Source organism: Oncorhynchus tshawytscha, linkage group LG26 (assembly GCF_018296145.1).
Source record: "Oncorhynchus tshawytscha isolate Ot180627B linkage group LG26, Otsh_v2.0, whole genome shotgun sequence".
In the NCBI taxonomy this organism is placed as follows: domain Eukaryota; kingdom Metazoa; phylum Chordata; class Actinopteri; order Salmoniformes; family Salmonidae; genus Oncorhynchus; species Oncorhynchus tshawytscha.
This window is the reverse complement of record NC_056454.1, coordinates 54,079,357-54,099,269: the sequence shown is the minus strand read 5'-3', so window position 1 is coordinate 54,099,269 and position 19,913 is coordinate 54,079,357. Positions and strand designations below refer to the sequence as shown.

Genomic DNA, 19,913 nt, shown 5'->3' with positions numbered 1-19,913 from the left:
GATGTATTTCAAGGCCTACCTTCAAATCATTTGACACATAAGAATATTCTCTCTCTTATCCATAATAATTTCTTTATGTAGGTAGCCTACCCGCACGGTATATGCAAACTGTTAACTACAGCGCACGTGCCAAGACCTGAGCAGGCCCATGAATTCACATTTTATTTGTCACATACACATGGTTAGCAGATGTTAACACGAATGTAGTGAAATGCTTGTGCTTCTACTTCCTACAGTGCAGTAATATCTAACAAGTAATCTAAAGATTTCACCCACAACTACCTTATACACACACACACACACACACACACACATACACACACACGTGTAAAGGGATGAATAAGAATATGTACATATAAATATATGGATGAGCGATGGCCGAACGGCATAGGTAAGATGCAGTAGATGGTATAGAGAACAGTATATACATATGAGATGAGTAATGTAGGGTATGTAAACATTATTTTAAGTGGCATTGTTTAAAGTGGCTAGTGATATATTTATTACAGCCACTATTTTAAAAAAACAGTCCCATTGGGCACACTTTTAGAATCAACATTGTTTTCCTACGTGATTTCAATGAAATTACGTTGAACCAACATGGACTAGACTTTGAATTGACGTCTGTGGGGGTTTTGTGACAACTATCGGTAGAGTTGAAAATGCAATGGAAACATATTGAACTTTAGATTTTTATTGGGTACATGAGAAATCTAAAGCGAAAAGTAAATGTCATGTTTACACTCATCATACACTGATTTTTTCAGTCAGTTTGATGGAAACCCCAATGGTGAGAAGGTGAGAAAGTGTGCATATTTTCTAATATTTGCATGAAAATCTGTCCCCAATTGGACGGAAAGCTAATAAGGCCCTTTATAATGTGGAACTATTGGCATTAGGCCAAGGCATGCAGAAGACCAATTGTTGTTCAATATTTAGATGATCAATAGATCATTGGGTTTTCTAGCTCCTGCCTTGGTAAAGGCTCTGAGATTAAATAGGCAACCATGTCGGGCTCTTATCGCACAGCAATACTGTAGCCTACCCATACTGTCAATTATATTAAACTGTGTTGGCAGGATGTTTTCATCTTCAGCAGTAATTTATGCAGTATCTGGAAAAGGACTGTCAGTTTCTAAAAGATTAGACAATGGTACATTGTTGTGGACCTGTCAGCAGGATGTTCTGTTTTACCTCATTTCTGTGCAACTAGAATGAACAAAAACTGTAGATCACCTTTACTCCACACACACAGACACATTCAAATCTTTCTCTCACCCTCCATTTGGCAAATCTGACTCAATCCTCCTGATTCCTGCTTACAAACAGAAACTCAAACAGGAAGTACCAGTGATGCGCTCAATACGGAAGTGGTCCAATGAGGCGGATGCTAAGCTAGAGGACCGTTTTGTAGCACAGACTGGAATATATTCCGGGATTCATCCAATTGCATTGAGGCGTTTACCACGTCAGTCACTGGCTTTATTAATAAGTGCATCGTCAACGTCATCCCCACAGTGACTGTATGTACATATCCCAACCAGAAGCCATGGATAACAGGAAACATCCGCACTGAGCTAAATCTGCCGCTTTCAATGAGCGGGACACTAACCCAGACGCTTATAAGAAATTCTGCTAAGCCCTCCAACAAACCATCAAACAGGCAGAGCGGCAATACAGGACTAAGATCGAAACCTACTACACCGAATCTGACGGTCATGGGATGTAGCAGGGCTTGCAAACTGTCAGACAAGCTAAAGGCATTCAATGCTCGCTTTGAGGCAAGCAACACTGAACCATGTATGAGAGCACAAGCTGTTCTGGACAAATGTGTGAACACGCTCTCCATAGACGATAACAGTAAGACCTTAAAACGAGTAAGACCTTAACATTCCCAAGGCCGCAGAGCCAGACTAATTAACAGGACGTGTACTCAGAGCATGCGCTGACAAGCTGGCACATGTCTTCACTGACATTTTTAATCTCTCCCTGGCTGAGTCTGTAATAGCTACATGTTTCAAGCAGACCACCATAGTCCCTGTGCACAAGAACCCCAAGGTAACCGGCCTAAATAACTACAGCCCAGTAGCACTCACATCTGTAGTTATGAAATGCTTTGAAAGGCTGGACATGGCTCACAACAACATCATAACCAGACACCCTGGACCCATTCCATACCGCATATCTCCCAAACAGATCCACAGATGACGCAATCTCTATTACACACTGCCCTTTCCCACTTGGACAAAAGGAACACCTACGTGAGAATACTGTCCATTGACTACAGCTCGGCCGTAAAAACATTTTTTAACCTTTATTTAACCAGGTAGGCTAGTTGAGAATTTTTTTTTATTTACAACTGTGACCTGGCCAAGATAAAGCCAAGCACAAACAACAGAGTTACACATGGAATTAACAAAACATGCAGACAATAATACAACAGAAAAATTCTATATACAGTATGCAATTACGGTAGGATAAGGGAGGGAAGTCAATAAATAGGACAGTGGCGAAATAATTACAATAACGCAATTAAACACTGGAATGGTAGATGTGCAGAATATGAGTGTGCAGGTTGAGATACTGGGGTGCAAGGGAGCAAAATAAATAACAGTATGGAGGATGAGGTAGTTGGATGGGCTATTTACAGATGGGCTATGTACAGGTGCAGTTATCTGTGAGCTGCTCTGACAGCTGGTGCTTTAATAACCTTGTTCTGAACACCTCCAAAACAAAGGTTATGTGGTTTGGTAAGAAGAATGCCCCTCTCTCCAGGTGTGATTACTACCGCTGAGGGTTTAGAGCTTGAGGTAGTCACCTCATACAAGTACTTGGGAGTATAGCTAGACGGTACACTGTCCTTCTCTCGGCACATATCAAAGCTGCAGGCTAAAGTTAGAGGAAACCACGTCTTGATTTATCGTAATCGCTCTTACACCCCAGCTACCAAACTAACCCCGATTCAGATGACCATCCTACTACATTATGGAGACATAATTTATACAGTTGAAGTCGTAAATTTACATACACTTAGGTTGGAGTCATTAAAACTAGTTTTTTCAACCACTCAACAAATTTCCTGTTAACAAACTATAGTTTTGGCAAGTCAGTAAGGACATCTACTTTGTGCATGACAACTCATTTTTCCTACAATTTTTAACAGATTATTTCACTGTATCACAATTCCAGTGGGTCAGAACTTGTAGGAAAAAATCTATGACAACATGGGGATTTTACAGTATCTATATTGTTTTCGCAGAAGTAGAGAGCATAATCAATATGGGGTTAATCATTAGACATAAATAAGCATAACATAGGCTGGATCCATGTGAATGTATAAAGCTGGACCAATAAGGCAAACTGTTAAATATGGAAAGAGAAACGTAAGCAGAATCGTTGTGAATGTGCCAAGCTTGAACAACAGACACGACCGTCTTGGGCCGAGTCTGATCTTGCGAAGGCTACTGGACACGTATATGGGTTAATCATTCCTGGGCAACATAGGCCTGAACCTGTGAAGGTCAGTGACTATGTACTTTAGTTATTCAATACTAGATCCACAAGCCATGTATATGTATTGGGGAGAAATGTTGCATAGTGAAAAGACATGTCTGTATTAATCAAATAATATTAGAAATGCACTTATACTGGAAATATATATGTGCAATAAATGTATTAGTTTTGTATTAATACTCTGGCACCGCCATTATAATATAAACTAAGATAAGTCAGATGTGGGCGTTAACAAGCAAGAATCAAATCAAAGTACAGAAATAAAACAACAGTAAAAAGACAGGCTATATACAGTAGCGAGGCTATATACAGACACCGGAAGTAGTATGTACAGTGGGGAGAACAAGTATTTGATACACTGCCGATTTTGCAGGTTTTCCTACTTACAACTCATGTAGAGGTCTGTAATTTTTTATCATAGGTACACTTCAACTGTGAGAGACGGAATCTAAAACGAATAATTAATTTGCATTTTATTGCATGACATAAGTATTTGATCACCTACCAACCACTAAGAATTCCTGCTCTCACAGACCTGTTAGTTTTTCTTTAAGAAGCCCACCTGTTCTCCACACATTACCTGTATTAGCTGTACCTGTTTGAACTCGTTACCTGTATAAAAGACATCTGTCCACACACTCAAACAGACTCCAACCTCTCCACAATGGCCAAGACCAGAGAGCTGTGTAAGGACATCATCGATAACATTGTAGACCTGCACAAGGATGGGATGGGCTACAGGACAATAGGCAAGCAGCTTGGTGAGAAGGCAACAACTGTTGGCGCAATTATTAGAAAATGGAAGAAGTTCAAGATGACGGTCAATCACCCTCTGTTTGGGGCTCCATGCAAGATCTCATCTCGTGGGGCATCAATGATCATGAGGAAGGTGAGGGATCAGGCCAGAACTACACAGCAGAACCTGGTCAATGACCTGAAGAGAGCTGGGACCAGTCTCAAAGAAAACCATTAGTAACACACTACGCCGTCATGGATTAAAATCCTGCAGCGCACACAAGGTCCCCCTGCTCAAGCCAGCGCATGTCCAGGCCCTTCTGAAGTTTGCCAATGACCATCTGGATGATCCAGAGGAGGAATGGGAGAAGGTCATGTGGTCAGATGAGACAAAAATAGAGCTTTTTGGTCTAAACTCCACTCGCCGTGTTTGGAGGAAGAAGGATGAGTACAACCCCAAGAACACCATCCCAACCGTGAAGCATGGAGGTGGAAACATCATTATTTGGGGATGCTTTTCTGCAAAGGGGACAGGACGACTGCACCGTATTGAGAGGAGGATGGATGGGGCCATGTATCACGAGATCTTGGCCAACAACCTCCTTCCCTCAGTAAGAGCATTGAAGATGGGTCGTGGCTGGGTCTTCCAGCATGACAATGACCCAAAACACACAGCCAGGGCAACTAAGGAGTGGCTCCATAAGAAGCATCTCAAGGTCCTGGAGTGGCCTAACAAACTCCAGACCTGAACCCAATATAAAATCTTTGGAGGGAGCTGAAAGTCCGTATTGCCCAGCGACAGCCCCGATACCTGAAGGATCTGGAAAAGGTCTGTATGGAGGAGTGGGCCAAAACGCTGCTGCAGTGTGTGCAAACCTGGTCAAGTACTACGGGAAACGTATGATCTCTGTAGATGCAATCAAAAGGTTTCTGTAACAAATATTAGGTTCTGCAAATTAATTAACTTAGAAATCATAATGTGATTTTCTGGATTTTTGTTTTTGATTCCGTCTCTCACAGTTGAAGTGTACCTATGATAAAAATTACTCTACATGCTTTCTAAGTAGGAAAACCTGCAAAATCAAATACTTGTTCTCCCCACTGTACATGTAGATATGGTTAAAGTGACTATGCATATATGGTAAACAGAGTGTAGCAGTAGCGTAAAAGAGGGGTTTAGCAGGTGGTGGGTGGGACAATGCAGATAGCCCGGTAAGCCACTGTGCGGGAGAACTGGTTGGTCGGGCCAATTGAGGTAGTTTGTACATGAATGTATAGGTAAAGTGATTATGTGACTATGCATTGAGACAAAAATAATGGTGGTGAGAGGCCACGGGGTGTTATTCATTTACATAAGGAGTGACCATGTGTGTCATCTGAAGGTGGAAACCTAAAAACCAGAGGTCTGAAAAGAATAATCAGTTGTTCCATGGAATTACTCGGCTTCTGTTACTTTTTGTAATAAAGTCTAATTGAATTTACATGCTCCGGTATCTGAGAAATATTTCCATGACATAAATGACGAGCCAGGAGTGGCTACAAGGGACCAGTGAACGGTGAAACTTCTGTGACTGATGACAGGTCTCCTGAACGAGTCTCACAAAAGGGTGGCCGCCCTATCAGCAAAGCTCAGTTCTTACTTATAGTAAATGTTTGTCTGATTTGCTTCGAGAGTCCTGCCTCAGCAATAGACGCACCATATAGGTCTCTCCAAATGTTAAAGAAACCAAAATATATAGGGAGCTTTTGAATTCAATAAATGCATTCATGAATGATAAGGAAAAAGCTTTAGGGGGACTATTACTCCTGTTGCTTAAAAGGCCATTAGGAATAAGTGGTAAGAACGCACAAGGAAAATGAGCACCAAATGGCCAGCAGAAGGCATGTTGGATGTTTCATTGTGTGAAGAAATGGAGTCCCTGATAAAAAATAAAAAACATGAAACAAGCGACTAATAAAATGAAGAAAAGGAGGAACAAAAGAGAAAAGGAGAACGAAGTGCTACAATTTTTTTTAAAGCAGAAGAGCATGAAAACAGCAACAGAAACTTTGAAAGAAGATGAAAAACCAGACCAAGAAAAAGCAGAATGGTTCATCAACCCTCCACCAATGGACAGTTTCTGATAACTGGAACCATAGAAATAAAAGGTGAAGTAGAGATAAAAGAAGAAAAGAGATGGCTTCTACGCTCTCTATACCCTCTACGCCCTCTCAGGCAAAGGGAGAAAGTGATGAGTAGAAAAATAACCATCAGACCAACATACAAGAAACAAGATAAGAGCAAAGGATAGAAAGGCAGAAGAATTTAAGCAAAAGCTAGACAAATTTAAGAAGAATTATATAGAACAAGGGCTTGACGAATCAGATGAGGAAAGGGAATGGGAAGAAATTGACAGCAGTATAAGAGACAAAGACGGGGAAAGAATAATAAAATAATTAGGAGATCAGGCTATCCATAGGGGAATGAGACATAGAAAAAGTAAGGGAATACCGAAAATAATATGGGGAGATATACGGAGGAAGATTGAGTTTCTGGTGGACAGAAGGATGGAAATGGATAGAAACTAAAAAAGATAGAAAAGCAAATGAGAGAAGAACTAGCCAGGGCCTAGAAAGACCAATGTAAGGGACAACGGGTTAGCCCTGGAGGAAAGCAAAGAAAGATGAGGAATAGGACAAAGCTGAAAAAACCTGATAGATACGGGGTACAGTGTCCCATTTTGATAAAGGGGGATCAAGGGCCGTATGTACCATGGGGCTTAAAGGACCTGGAAGGGTTGGTTACTCGCCTGCCGAAACCTCCATGATGAAGCTGGAAAATGGATCAGAACCTTTGAAGAACAAACCATAGGGAAACTACTGGCTGTGGGGGATCTGAAGGCACTGCTGGTAAGAGTAGTGGGGGTAGCAAACACGGAGGATGTACTGCAAGACAGTGACCTTGCTGATGCATCGGGGGACATACTGGCAGATGGACGAGCCTTTGGACACATATCGTCCAGCTGTCTGGCGTGCTCTGAAAGAGGAACACCCAACAAGGGTTGATCCTAAGGCACTAAAAGGAAAAGCAATGGGGGACACAGAAAACCCAGCTGCATACCTCCATGGAAAGTTGAAACAGAACGGAATCCAGAGGGGGACCGACTGATGACAACTCTATTCCGGAAGTCAGTGGTAGAAGCCATGCCCCAGTCAGTAAAGAGCAGGCTGGAGGATGTGGGTCTGACTTCAAAGTCACACAAGGAATTCTGGGACCATGTGATCCATGCAGTGGAGAAATACAGAAAGGATGAACAGAAACTCATAGAACAAGGAAAAGACATTCAAAGAAAACTGACCCAGCTGCAGCTGAAAAAACTGACTAACAAAGGAAAAAAGAAAATCCAGGCCCCAGTGATGACTCCAGTGCCAGAGGTAGGGACAATGGCTGCAGTCTCCCCAAGAGGGCCACCACCGCTTCCTGTCCAACAGGTCCAAGTGCAACCCACACCACCAGTAGTGAATGTGTATACACAACAACCCCGGAATGTGAATGGTGGCAACAAGCAACAAAAAGCTCTGCAAAATAATAAGAAAAAAGGAACCAGAAATCCCCAGGGACCACTTGGGGTTTGTTGGTGATGCCAGCAGCCAGTACACTCCAGACAACACTGCCAAACAAATCCCTGGCAGGACTGATGAAGAAAGCCAAAAGAAGGTAAAGGGATAAACAGATAATCCATTGCAAAGACAAGGCTTTTATTAACTTCTTCGATATAGGGGGCGCTCTTTTAATTTTTGGATAAAAAAACGTTCCCGTTTTAAACAAGATATTTTGTCACGAAAAGATGCTCGACTATGCATATAATTGACAGCTTGGGAAAGAAAACACTCTGACGTTTCCAAAACTGCAAAGATATTGTCTGTGAGTGCCACAGAACTAATGCTACAGGCGAAACCAAGATGAAATGTCATACAGGAAGTGCCCCAGATTTTGAATGCGCTGTGTTCCAATGTCTCCTTATATGGCTGTGAATGCGCCAGGAATGAGCCTACACTTTGTTGTTTCCCCAAGGTGTCTGCAGCATTGTGACGTATTTGTAGGCATATCATTGGAAGATTGACCATAAGAGACTACATTTACCAGGTGCCCGCTAGGTGTCCTCTGTCGAAATTATTGCGTAATCGCCAGCTGCGTGCATTTTTCCATTTGGTTCAGAGGAGAAACCAAACTGCCACGAATTATTTATCATCGAATAGATATGTGAAAAACACCTTGAGGATTGATTCTAAATAATGTTTGCCATGTTTCTGTCGATATTATGGAGTTAATTTGGAAAAAAGTTTGGCGTTGTAATGACTGAATTTTCATTTTTTTTTCTTAGCCAAATGTGATGAACATTTCTCCATTTCTCCTACACAAATAATCTTTTTGGAAAAACTGAACATTTGCTATCTAACTGAGAGTCTCCTCATTGAAAACATCCGAAGTTCTTCAAATGTAAATGATTTTATTTGAATGCTTTTCTTGTTTTTATGAAAATGTTGCCTGCTGAATGCTAGACTTAATGCTATGCTAGCTATCAATACTCTTACACAAATGCTTGTGTAGCTATGGTTGAAAAGCATATTTTGAAAATCTGAGATGACAGTGTTGTTAACAAAAGTCTAAGCTTGTGAGCCAATATATTTATTTAATTTCATTTGCGATTTTCATGAATAGTTAACGTTGCCTTATGCTAATGAGCTTGAGGCTATGATTACACTCCTGGATACGGGATTGCTCGACGCTCGAGGTTAAAATACTGGCAACAACAGTAATGAATGGGGATCAAAGGGAAGTCGAGGTTACAGCTAATCAGCAAGGACAGTTAGGTGAAGAAATAGGGCCAGTTAGTTAACAAAGATAGGAAATGGAAAACATCATTCCAGAAGGGGTCTCAACATGACACAGATGTTGGATTGGTGAAATCAGCAATCATGTAAGCATCAAAGTGAAATATGATGCTAAGCCTCCCTGGAAAGCAGAATATCACATGAAACCAGAAGCCAAGCCTCCCTGGAAAGATCGATATCACATGAAACCAAAAGGTAAGCCTCCCTGGAAAGATCAATATCACATGAAACCAAAAGCTAAGCCTCCCTGGAAAGATCAATATCACATGAAACCAAAAGCTAAGCCTCCCTGGAAAGATCGATATCACATGAAACCAGAAGCTAAGCCTCCCTGGAAAGATCAATATCACATGAAACCAGAAGCTAAGCTTCCATGGAAAGATCGATATCACATGAAACCAGAAGCTAAGCCTCCCTGGAAAGCTCAATATCACATGAAACCAGAAGCTAAGCTTCCCTGGAAAGATCAATATCACATGAAACCAGATGCCAAGCCTCCCTGGAAAGATCAATATCACATGAAACCAAAAGCTGAAAGGATAAGCATGACCATTGAAGGTTTGATAAAAATCAGGTGTACTAGTAGAAACAAAAAGCCGCTGTAATACACCTCTGCTACCTGTTCTTAAAGCCGATGGTAAACAATGGAGACTGGTACATGACCTAAGAGAAATAAATGACATTGCACAGGATTGGCTTTCAGAAGTTCCGAACCCTCACACACTACTGACAAATGTTCCCCCAGATGCTAAGTACTGTGCAGCATTTTTTTGTGTGCCCCTGGCGGAAGAATGCAGACAATTGTTTGCGTTTACATACAGAGGAAGACAATACACGTACACTCGTCTTCCCCAGGGATTTAAATACTCTCCCAACGTCTTCAATCAGATATTGATAGCTGAGAAGGACATTGTTTCTAAAACAAAAAACTTCAGTATTGCCAGCCTCAGGTTGAGTAGCGAGGAAGAAACATAGCTCATGGAACCAAGGCAATAGCATCAGGATAGTTGCAAGGAATCAGCAAAGCACCATTGCCACAAACGGTAGCTCAAATTATGACCTTTTTAGGGATGACTGGATTTAGCTCAGATTGGATAGAGGAATATGTAGTTAAAACAGCCCCTTTGCGAGAGATAATGAAAGAAGCAGGACAACTCAACTAGACTGGAACACTAATGCTCCGATTGCATTTGAGACATTAAAAAAAGGAAATGCAAAAAGCACAAGCCTTCGCAGCCCCAGATTACACAAAACCATGTTTGCTATATGTAGCAAATAGGTGTGACAGATATGCAGCAACAGTACTTATGCAGGAACATGACATGTAGTGGAAGAAGGAAACAGCCCACGACGGTACTAAATTAGATCCAGTAGCTCAAGGTTATCCACCGTGTGACCAAGGGTTGGCAGCATTATCCATTAACCCCTGTCCCCTCAGGAGGTATTTTGCCTTTTGGTAGGCCATCATTGTAAATACAAATTAGTTCTTAACTGACTTGCCAAGTTAAATAAAGGTTAAATAAAAAAAATTAAATGAACACCATGGCGATCAGGAAAATTAGCATTACCATGTTTCTTATCTGGTCAGGTTCCTAAACACCAGCTGCATCTTAAACAAAAGCAGAACCGTGTGGCCAACCCTTACCAGCTCAGAGGATCTTATCAACATGTCCATAACTGTAAAATATTGTTCAATTTGTTTTCTCCATTTTACACAAACTTTGCCATGTTGTAGGCAATGGTTAAATTCTGCTGAATTGCCACTCAGCAACACCAACAGTCCCAGCACCAGACAGACAGTTTCACTGTGGTGACCTATGTTAGATCAGATCCTAAGGTCCAGATGGGTTGTGGGTAGCAGGGGGTACAGTTTAAGGCCCAGGTGAGTTCTGGGTAATGTAGTATGATCTTACCTGGGGGAGTGAATGCCTCTACAGAGGACTGAACTAGAACAGAGCATCTCTTGGAGGGCATTGGCATCTTCCTCCCTTTTGCCCAGGTGAGTTCTGGGTAATGTAGTATGATCTTACCTGGGGGAGTGCATGCCTCTACAGAGGACTGAACTAGAACAGAGCGTCTCTTGGAGGGCATTGGCATCTTCCGCTCTTTGTACTTGGCCAAGGCAGCGTGAACGGCTTCTGTATGCAGGTCTAGACAAACACAAAAATCACGCAACCGTTTATTACACAGTATCATATATATCCTGCATGCACTGTGTGAACACTTCCTGTAAAACATCCTTTAGGTTATGTCAGCATTGGAACAGACACCTGAAAAGTGTTAACCCAACCATAATACACATTTAGGGTTGGTTCCCAGGACAGACAAGCCAAATCCTGGACTAAAAGGCATTTCCAATACAGATTCTCCTTTGAGCTTGATTTTCAGTCCAGGACTAGACATAGGGGTAGACACCCAGACACAGACTAAGTCCATCTGATCCTGTATGATTGTCCGCTCACCAGATTTGAAACCAACCCCCCCCAGTCCATCTGATTGTCCTCCTCTTACCAGATCTGAATGCTATTCATTGACTACAGCTCAGCATTCAACACCATAGTACCTTCACAGCTCATCAATAAGCTAAAGGACCCTGGGACTAAACACCTCCCTCTAAAACTGGATCCTGGACTTCCTGATGGGCCACGCTGATACTCCACAAGGTGGCACCTCTGGGGTGCGTGCTCAGTCCCTTCCTGTACTCCCTGTTCACTCATGACTGCATAGCCAGGCACGACTCCAACAATATCATCAAGTTTGCAGATGACAACAGTGTTAGGCCTGATCACAGACAACAATGAGACAGCAGAGACCTGGTCGTGTGGTGCCAGGACAACAACTTCTCCCTCAACGTGATCAAAACAAAGGAGATGATTGTGGACTACAGGATAAAGATAGAGCACGCCGCCATTCTCATAGAGGAGCAGGTTGAGAGCTTCAAGATCCTTGGCATCCACATCATCAACAAACTAACATGGTCCAAGCACACCAAGGCAGTCGTGAAGAGGGCACGACAAAACCTATTCCCCTCAGGAGACTGTAAGGATTTGGCATGGGTTCTCAGATCCTCAAAAGGTTCTACAGCTGCACCATCAAGATCATGGTTGCTTCACTGCCTGGTATGGCAACTGTTCAGCCTCTGCCCGCAAGGTACTACAGAGGATAGTGAGTACTGCCCAGTACATCACTGGGGCCAAGCTTCCTGCAATCCAGGACCTATATACCAGGGAGTGTCAGAGGAAGGCCCTAAACATTGTCAAAGACTCCAGCCACCCCAGTCATAGACAACCCCCCAGTCCATCTGATCCTGTAGGCTTGTCCTCTTACCAGATCTGAAGCCTTCAACCCCCAGTCCATCTGATTCTGTAGGATTGTCCTCTTACCAGATCGGAAGCCTTCAACCCCCAGTCCATCTGATCCTGTAGGATTGTCCTCTTACCAGATCTGAAGCCTTAAACCCCCCCCAGTCAATCTGATCCTGTAGGCTTGTCCTCTTACCAGATCTGAAGCCTTCAACCCCCCCCAGTCCATCTGATCCTGTAGGATTGTCCTCTTACCAGATCTGAAGCGTTCATCCCGCGTGTTGGTGGCCCGAGACTTGTTGTGTTTGGATCCTGGTGGAGCAGCCTGAGACATCTGGATCCTGTTCTCCTTCTGCAGAGATGGTTCTACACCTAGAGACACAGTAACACACGATGAGACACGTTCACCTCTAACCCTGAGACAACGTCTGGATCCTGTTCTCCATCTATAGATAGAGGGCTGGGCAATACGTCAAATTATACCATGTGTTTCACATTTGACAATATGACAGTATTTTATGTTTTTGAATAATGTAAGTTTTAAATATGATTTATGAGTAGTTCATGACCCTGGTGTTTCAGGGAAATAAAATTCTAATTCTAATTCTATAGTTGGAATATAGTGGGAAACACTGACTACATTGTAGTTTGACATGACAACAAATTCACTAATTGGATGTTACATAATAACATATTCAAGCTTAGCCTATTCCTCTCTGTATTAGAAGATACCGTTGCGCACAAACAACATGCTGATCTGGGCCTACACCTGGTACAGGGCTGGATTAGATAGCTATGTTTGTTCTGATTTAGATTAAATTTCGCTAACACGCAAATAGCATTAGCGGCTAACCTGATTTATTTTAGACAAAACTTTCTAAAAAAATACAGGGCTTGGTGTGGTAAGACGAGGGAGCAAGACAACAAGTAGCAAATGTGACAATACACGCTCCAAACACTACCCTAGACCCTGTAGCCCTACCCCATGTAGCCCTGCAGCCCTGCCCTAGACCCTGCAGTCCTGCCCTAGACCCTGCAGTCCTGCCCTAGACCCTGCAGTCCTGCCCTAGACCCTGCAGTCCTGCCCTAGACCCTGCAGCCCTGCCCTAGACCCTGCAGCCCTGCCCTAGACCCTGTAGCCCAGCCCCTGCAGCCCTGCCCTAGACCCTGCAGCCCTACCCTAGACCCTATTGTGACAATACAGAGTATGGTGACGGTACAGAGTATTGTGATGATAGTGACAACAGTATGAGCTATACATACAGCACTAGAGTCAAGGACATATCCGAAAGGAGTAGATATGATAATGTCCTCTGCCAGATGAGACGTGAGTAAGATCTTTAAACAGGTCAACATACACAACTCTGCGGGGCCAGACGGATTACCAGGACGTGTGCTCCGGGCATGTGCTGACCAACTGGCAGGTGTCTTCACAGACATTTTCAACATGTCCCTGATTCAGTCTGTAATACCAACATAGTCCCTGTGCCTAAGAACACGAAAGCAACCTGCCTAATTGACTACAGACCCCTGCAACATCGAGCCTATTCCCCCTCAGGAAATTAAAAAGATTTGCCATGGGTCCTGAGATCCTCAAAAGGTTCTACTGCTGCAACATTGAGAGCATCCTGACTGGTTGCATCACTGCTTGGTATGGCAATTGCTTGGCCTCTGACCGCAAGGCACTACAGAGGGTAGTGCATACAGCCCAGTACATCACTGGGGTTAAGATGCCTGGCATGCAGGACTTCTACACCAGGCAGTGTCAGAGGATGGCTCTAAAAATTGTCAAAGACCCCAGCCACCCCAGTCATAGACTGTTCTCTCTACTTCCGCATGGCAAGTGGTACCGGAGTGCCAAGTCTAGCACAAAGTCTTCTTTATCCGCAAGCCAAACAACTCCTGAACAGGTAATCAAATGGCTACCCGGGCTATCTGCACTGTGTTCCGCCACCCCCCAACCCCTCTTTTACGCTACTGCTACTCTCTGTTCATCATATATGCAGTCACTTTAACCTTTTTGGGATAGGGGGCAGCATTTTCACTTTTGGATGAATAGCATGCCCAGAGTGAACTGCCTCCTACTCTGTCCCAGATGCTAATATATGCATATTATTATTACTATTGGATATAAAACGGTTTGAATGATGTCTGTGAGAAAAATCCAACCAGGAAGTGGGAAATCTGAGGTTTGTAGTTTTTCAAAGCTACAGAATACACAGTGGGATATGGATAAAGTTGCACTTCCTACGGCTTCCACTAGATGTCAACTGTCTTTAGAAACTTGAATGAGGATTCTACTATAAAGGAGGGGCTCAAGAGACCTGTTTGAGTCAGTGGTCTGGCAGAGTGCCTTGGTCTCATGATGCGCGCTCCCAACAGAGTTACCTCTCGTTCCATGGCTTTTCTACAGACATAGGAATTCTCCGGTTGGAAGCTTATTGATGATTTATGTTAAAAACATCCTAAAGATTGATTCCATACATCATTTGATACGTTTCTACGACCTGTAACGGAACTTTGACTTTTTGTCTGGACGAAGTGCTTGCGCCTCATGAAGATGAATTACTGGGATGAACACGCTAACAACAACTGGCTATTTGGACATAAATGATGGACTTTATTGAACAAATCAGTCATTTATTGTCAAACTGGGATTCCTGGGAATTTGATCTTCTGATGAAGATCAAAGGTAAGTGAATATTTAGTGTTATTTCTAACTTCTGTTGACTCCAAAATGGCAGATATTTCACTGGCTGGATTGGACTCCGAGCACCGTTCTCAGATTATGCTTTTTCCGTAAAAGTCTCTTTTTTAAAATCTGACACAGCGTTAAGGAGAAGTCTACCTTTAATTCTGTGAATAACAATTGTATCTTTTATCAATGTTTATCAGTATTTCTGCAAAATCACTAGTTTTTTTGGAATCAAAACATTACTGCACGTAACACGCCAATGTAAACTGAGATTTTTGGATATAAATATACACATTAGCGAACAAAACATACATGTATTGTGTCACATGATGTCCTAGGAATGTCATCTGATGAAGATCATCAACGGTTAGTGATTAATTTAATCTATATTTCTGCTTTTTGTGACTCCTATCTTTGGCTGGAAAAATTGCTGTTTTTTTTAACTTGGCTATGACCTAACATAATCATATGTTGTGTTTTCGCTGTAAAGCATTTTTGAAATCGGACAAGATGGGTAGATTAACAAGATGTTTCATTTTCATTTGCTGTATTGGACTTGTTAATGCGTGAAAGTTAGATATTTAAAAAATATATTTTTGAATTTCACACGCTGCCTTTTTAGTGGAATGTTGTCGAGGGGGTTCCGCTAGAAAGGTTAACCATATCTACACGTACATGCTACCTCAATCAGCCTGACTAACCGGTGTCTGTATGTAGCCTCGCTACTTTTATAGCCTCGCTACTGTATATAGCTTGTCTTTTTACTATTGTTTTATTTCTTTACTTACCTATTGTTCACCTAACACCTTTTTTTGCACTATTGGTTAGAGCCTGTAAGTAAGCATTTCACTGTAAGGTTTCACTGCACATTTCACTGCAACTCCACCTGTTGTATTCAACGCACGTGACAAATAAAAGTTGATTTGATCTGAGGGGTGTAGGAGGCCAGCAGCTTGCCGTTCTACCAGGTGAGGCATCTTACCTTGTATCTGAGGGATGTAGGGGGCCAGCAGCTTGGCTCTCTTCTTCTCATATCCCTTCTGTGTGATGTCCCCTGGAGAGACAGAGAGGAGACGGTAGTGAGTCACTGGCCCAAATGGCCATCAGATACGATGTGTGGTCTTGACGTGGTGTGTACAGTGTGTGATTGCCTGTGTGCGCCACTGCCACAAAAAACACCCAATCCAACCTCAGTACCAGCCTAGCCATGGCACCACAGAGCACCAAGAGGCCATGGGATGCCACCCCCCTCCACCCTCCCAAAATTAACATCTCTGGGACAAGGACAATGACTGTGTTATGATATCCAGAGACCAAAGTCCATCTGGTCTGTCCTGATCTGGGACACAGCAGTATAATACTCTAAACTCTGTAGCCTAACAAATCCTGCTTCCTAACTTAAAACACAAAAACTCCCGAGTCCTTTGGCTTTATTCTCACAAACACCCTCCCATCCAGAGTGCACTGAGCCTATAAACGTGTTCAGGGATGCTAACTGCTGAGGGACCAAAATGGAGACACTTTTCTGCACTGAAACATGTAATAAATCCCTGCAAGGAGAAATGCAGGTTTTAATTAAACAACAGAATATCATCTACATGATCAGTCTCTGTGTGTAAAATAACAAGTGGTTAATGTGAACCGAACTCTCAGCTAAAACATGTAAAGAAAGCAATCCAATGTTATTTGTTGCCTGGACTTCTCTGCAAATGACACTCAAGTCTTGAAAAAAAAACAATCCACTAATATTACAGTTACCATGACAGCATTTAGAACGCTTGTGACCATACATCTAAATATTGCACTTGGGGAAAAACATCTTAAAGAAGAAATAGAATGAAACAAACAGGCATTCTATTGTTGCTATATTATAGTGGCCACTATAGTGGACATCAATTAAGTGCATGACGCTATGAGTGTGACATCGATCAAGCGCACGAGGCTACGTGTGTGACATCGATCAAGTGCACGAGGCTACGTGTGTGCAAAAATAACTTCCACTGAGTAAATGTTTTTATAAATCACTCACACAAGTTCAACAAAAGCAACATCTTTGGGCAACAATGCACATTATTACATTGTACACTTTCTGCCTGTGGACATCTGTTCTGCAATGTGCCAAACAGAACATGACACCCTTTGGTTGGCATAACTTCTCTCTTTCAGGCAGAGAGTATCCCCTTTTATCCACTGTAGTGAGAAAGAGGGAAAGTGTGTGGTGTTCCTTTCACCTCTATAGAGGCATCCAGTTTAAACCAGGCCCAGCTCCACTTGATCCCTGAATCTACTTGTTTAAAAACCTCTTGCTCCTACTTGAGACGCAGACGTCCCAACTAGAGCTCTGGAAATGCAAATGCGCTACGCTAAACGCTAATAGTATTAGTTAAAACGCAAACGTTCATTAAAATACACATGCTTGGTATTGAATTAAAGCTACACTCGTTGTGAATCCAGGCACCAAGTCAGATTTTTAAAATGCTTTTCGGCGAAAGCATGAGAAGCTATTATCTGATAGCATGTAACACCCCAGAAGACCCGTAGGGGATGTAAACAAAAGAATTAGCATAGTCGGCGCTACACAAACCGCACAATAAAATATAAAACATTCATTACCTTTGACCATCTTCTTTGTTGGCACTCCTTGATGTCCCATAATCAATACTGGGTCTTTTTTTCGATTAAATCGGTCCATATATAGCCTAGATATCGATCTATGAAGACTGTGTGATAAACGGAAAAAAATAGCGTTTCATAACGTAACGTCATTTTTTAAAAGTTAAAAAGTCGACGATAAACTTTCACAAAACACTTTGAAATACTTTTCTAATGCAACTTTAGGTATTAGTACACGTTAATAAGCGATAAAAATCATCAGGAGGCGATGTAAATTCGATAGCTGGTCGTCTGGAAAAAATGTCCGGAAAAACACCGGGCCAATACATCAAGTTGGTGGTCGGAGGGAATCGGTTCCCTTTGGTCGGTTCTACCAAGAATCAAATCCGAATCAAATGAGAAGACTCTATACATCCTGTGGAAGCTGTAGGTACTGCAACCTCGGCCTCATTTAATACGGTTCACCTTTAACAATGGGTTGAAGTGGCGCATGGATATTTTTTTCCATTTCCAGTGATCAGATTTTCCTGCGCTTTTCGATGAAACAGACGTTCTGTACTAGTCACAGCCGTGATTTAACCAGTTTTAGAAACGTTAGAGTGTTTTCTATACACACATACTAATCATATGCATATACTATATTCCTGGCATGAGTAGCAGGACGCCAAAATGTTGCGCGATTTTTAACAGAATGTTCGAAAAAGTAGGGGGTAGGCTTAAGAGGTTTTAACAAGCAATGCCTCATTTTCAACTAATTCTCTCATTCTGAAAATTAACCACATACTGTAGAGGGAAAACATTAGTTAAAACTTCTTCGGGATAGGGGGCAGTATTTTGACATCCGGATGAAAAGCATGCCCAAAGTAAACTGCCTGTTACTCAGGCCAGGAAGCTAGGATATGCATATAAACTGATAGTGTTTTCTATCAAAATCTCTAAAGATTCTAAAACTGTTAAAATCATGTCTGAGTATAACAGAACTGATTTAGCAGGCGAAACACGAGGACAAACCATCCAGGGAAAAATAAATTGAGGTCATAGTATTTCCCAATGGTTTTCTATGGGAAGCCCTATTTAACTTCTTGGTGACTGGGGGGCAGTATTGAGTAGCTTGGATGAATAAGGTGCCCAGAGTAAACTGCCTGCTACTCAGTCCCAGATGCTGATATATGCATATTATTAGTAGTATTGTATAGAAAACACTCTGCAGTTTCTAAAACTGTTTGAATGATGTCTGTGAGTATAGCAGAACTCATATGGCAGGCGAAAACCTGAGAAAAATGCAACCAGGAAGTGGGAAAACTGAGGTTTGTAGTTTTTCAACTCTTTGCCATTACAATATACAGTGTAAATGGGGTCATATTGCACTTCCTGAGGCTTCCACTAGATGTCAACAGTCTTTAGAACTTTGTTTGAGGCTTCTACTATGAAGGGGGGCTGAATGATGGGGGATTGAGCCAAGTGTCTGGCAGAGTGCCACATGCTCGTGACGCGCGGTCACGAGAGAGTTAGCTCTTTCCATGGCTTCTCTACAGGAATTCACCGGATGAAATACTATTGAAGATTTATGATAAAAACATCCTAAAGATTGGACTCTATACATAGTTTGACATGTTTCTACGACCTGTAATATAATTTTTTTGAACTTTTCGCCCGACGTTCGGCTGGACCTGCACACGTGTTTGAATTTGTTTACCAAACGCCCTAACAAAAGAAGCTATTTGGACATAAATGATTAACTTTATCAAACAAATCAAAACATTTATTGTGGAACTGGGATTCCTGTGAGTGCATTCTGATGAAGATCAAAGGTAAGTGAATATTTATAATGCTATTTCTGACTAATGTCTTTTTGGCTGCTTTGTTGTCTGAACGCTGTACTCAGATTATTGCATGGTTTGCTTTTTCCGTTAAAAAAAATGAAATCTGACACAGCGGTTGCATTAAGGAGAAGTATATCTCTAATCCATGTATAACACTTGTATTTTCATCAACATTTATGATGAGTATTTCTGTAAATTGATGTGGCTCTGCAAAATCACTGCATGTTTTAGAACTACTGAACGTAATGCACCAATGTAAAATTAGATTTTTTGATATAAATATGCACTTTATTGAACAAAACATACATTTATTGTGTAACATGAAGTCATATGAGTGTCATCTGATGAAGATCAAAG

General features: G+C 42.0%; 1 protein-coding gene across 8 annotated transcripts in view; it reads right to left on the bottom strand.

Annotated features, from left to right (window-relative positions):
* The window catches only part of dip2a (disco-interacting protein 2 homolog A), a 193,353-nt gene that overhangs the window by 124,673 nt on the left and 48,767 nt on the right, over window positions 1-19,913 (bottom strand). For 7 of the 8 annotated variants that reach the window (XM_042306856.1, XM_042306850.1, XM_042306849.1 and 4 more), the window contains exons 2-4: window positions 16,103-16,174; window positions 12,681-12,797; window positions 11,154-11,273 (exon numbers count right to left, since the gene is read on the bottom strand). In XM_042306856.1, coding sequence (XP_042162790.1) covers window positions 11,154-11,273; window positions 12,681-12,797; window positions 16,103-16,174 — 309 coding nt within the window. Of the gene's footprint in view, window positions 1-11,036; window positions 11,125-11,153; window positions 11,274-12,680; window positions 12,798-16,102; window positions 16,175-19,913 lie in introns of those variants that run through there. The other variant, XM_042306855.1, reaches the window with a different exon arrangement.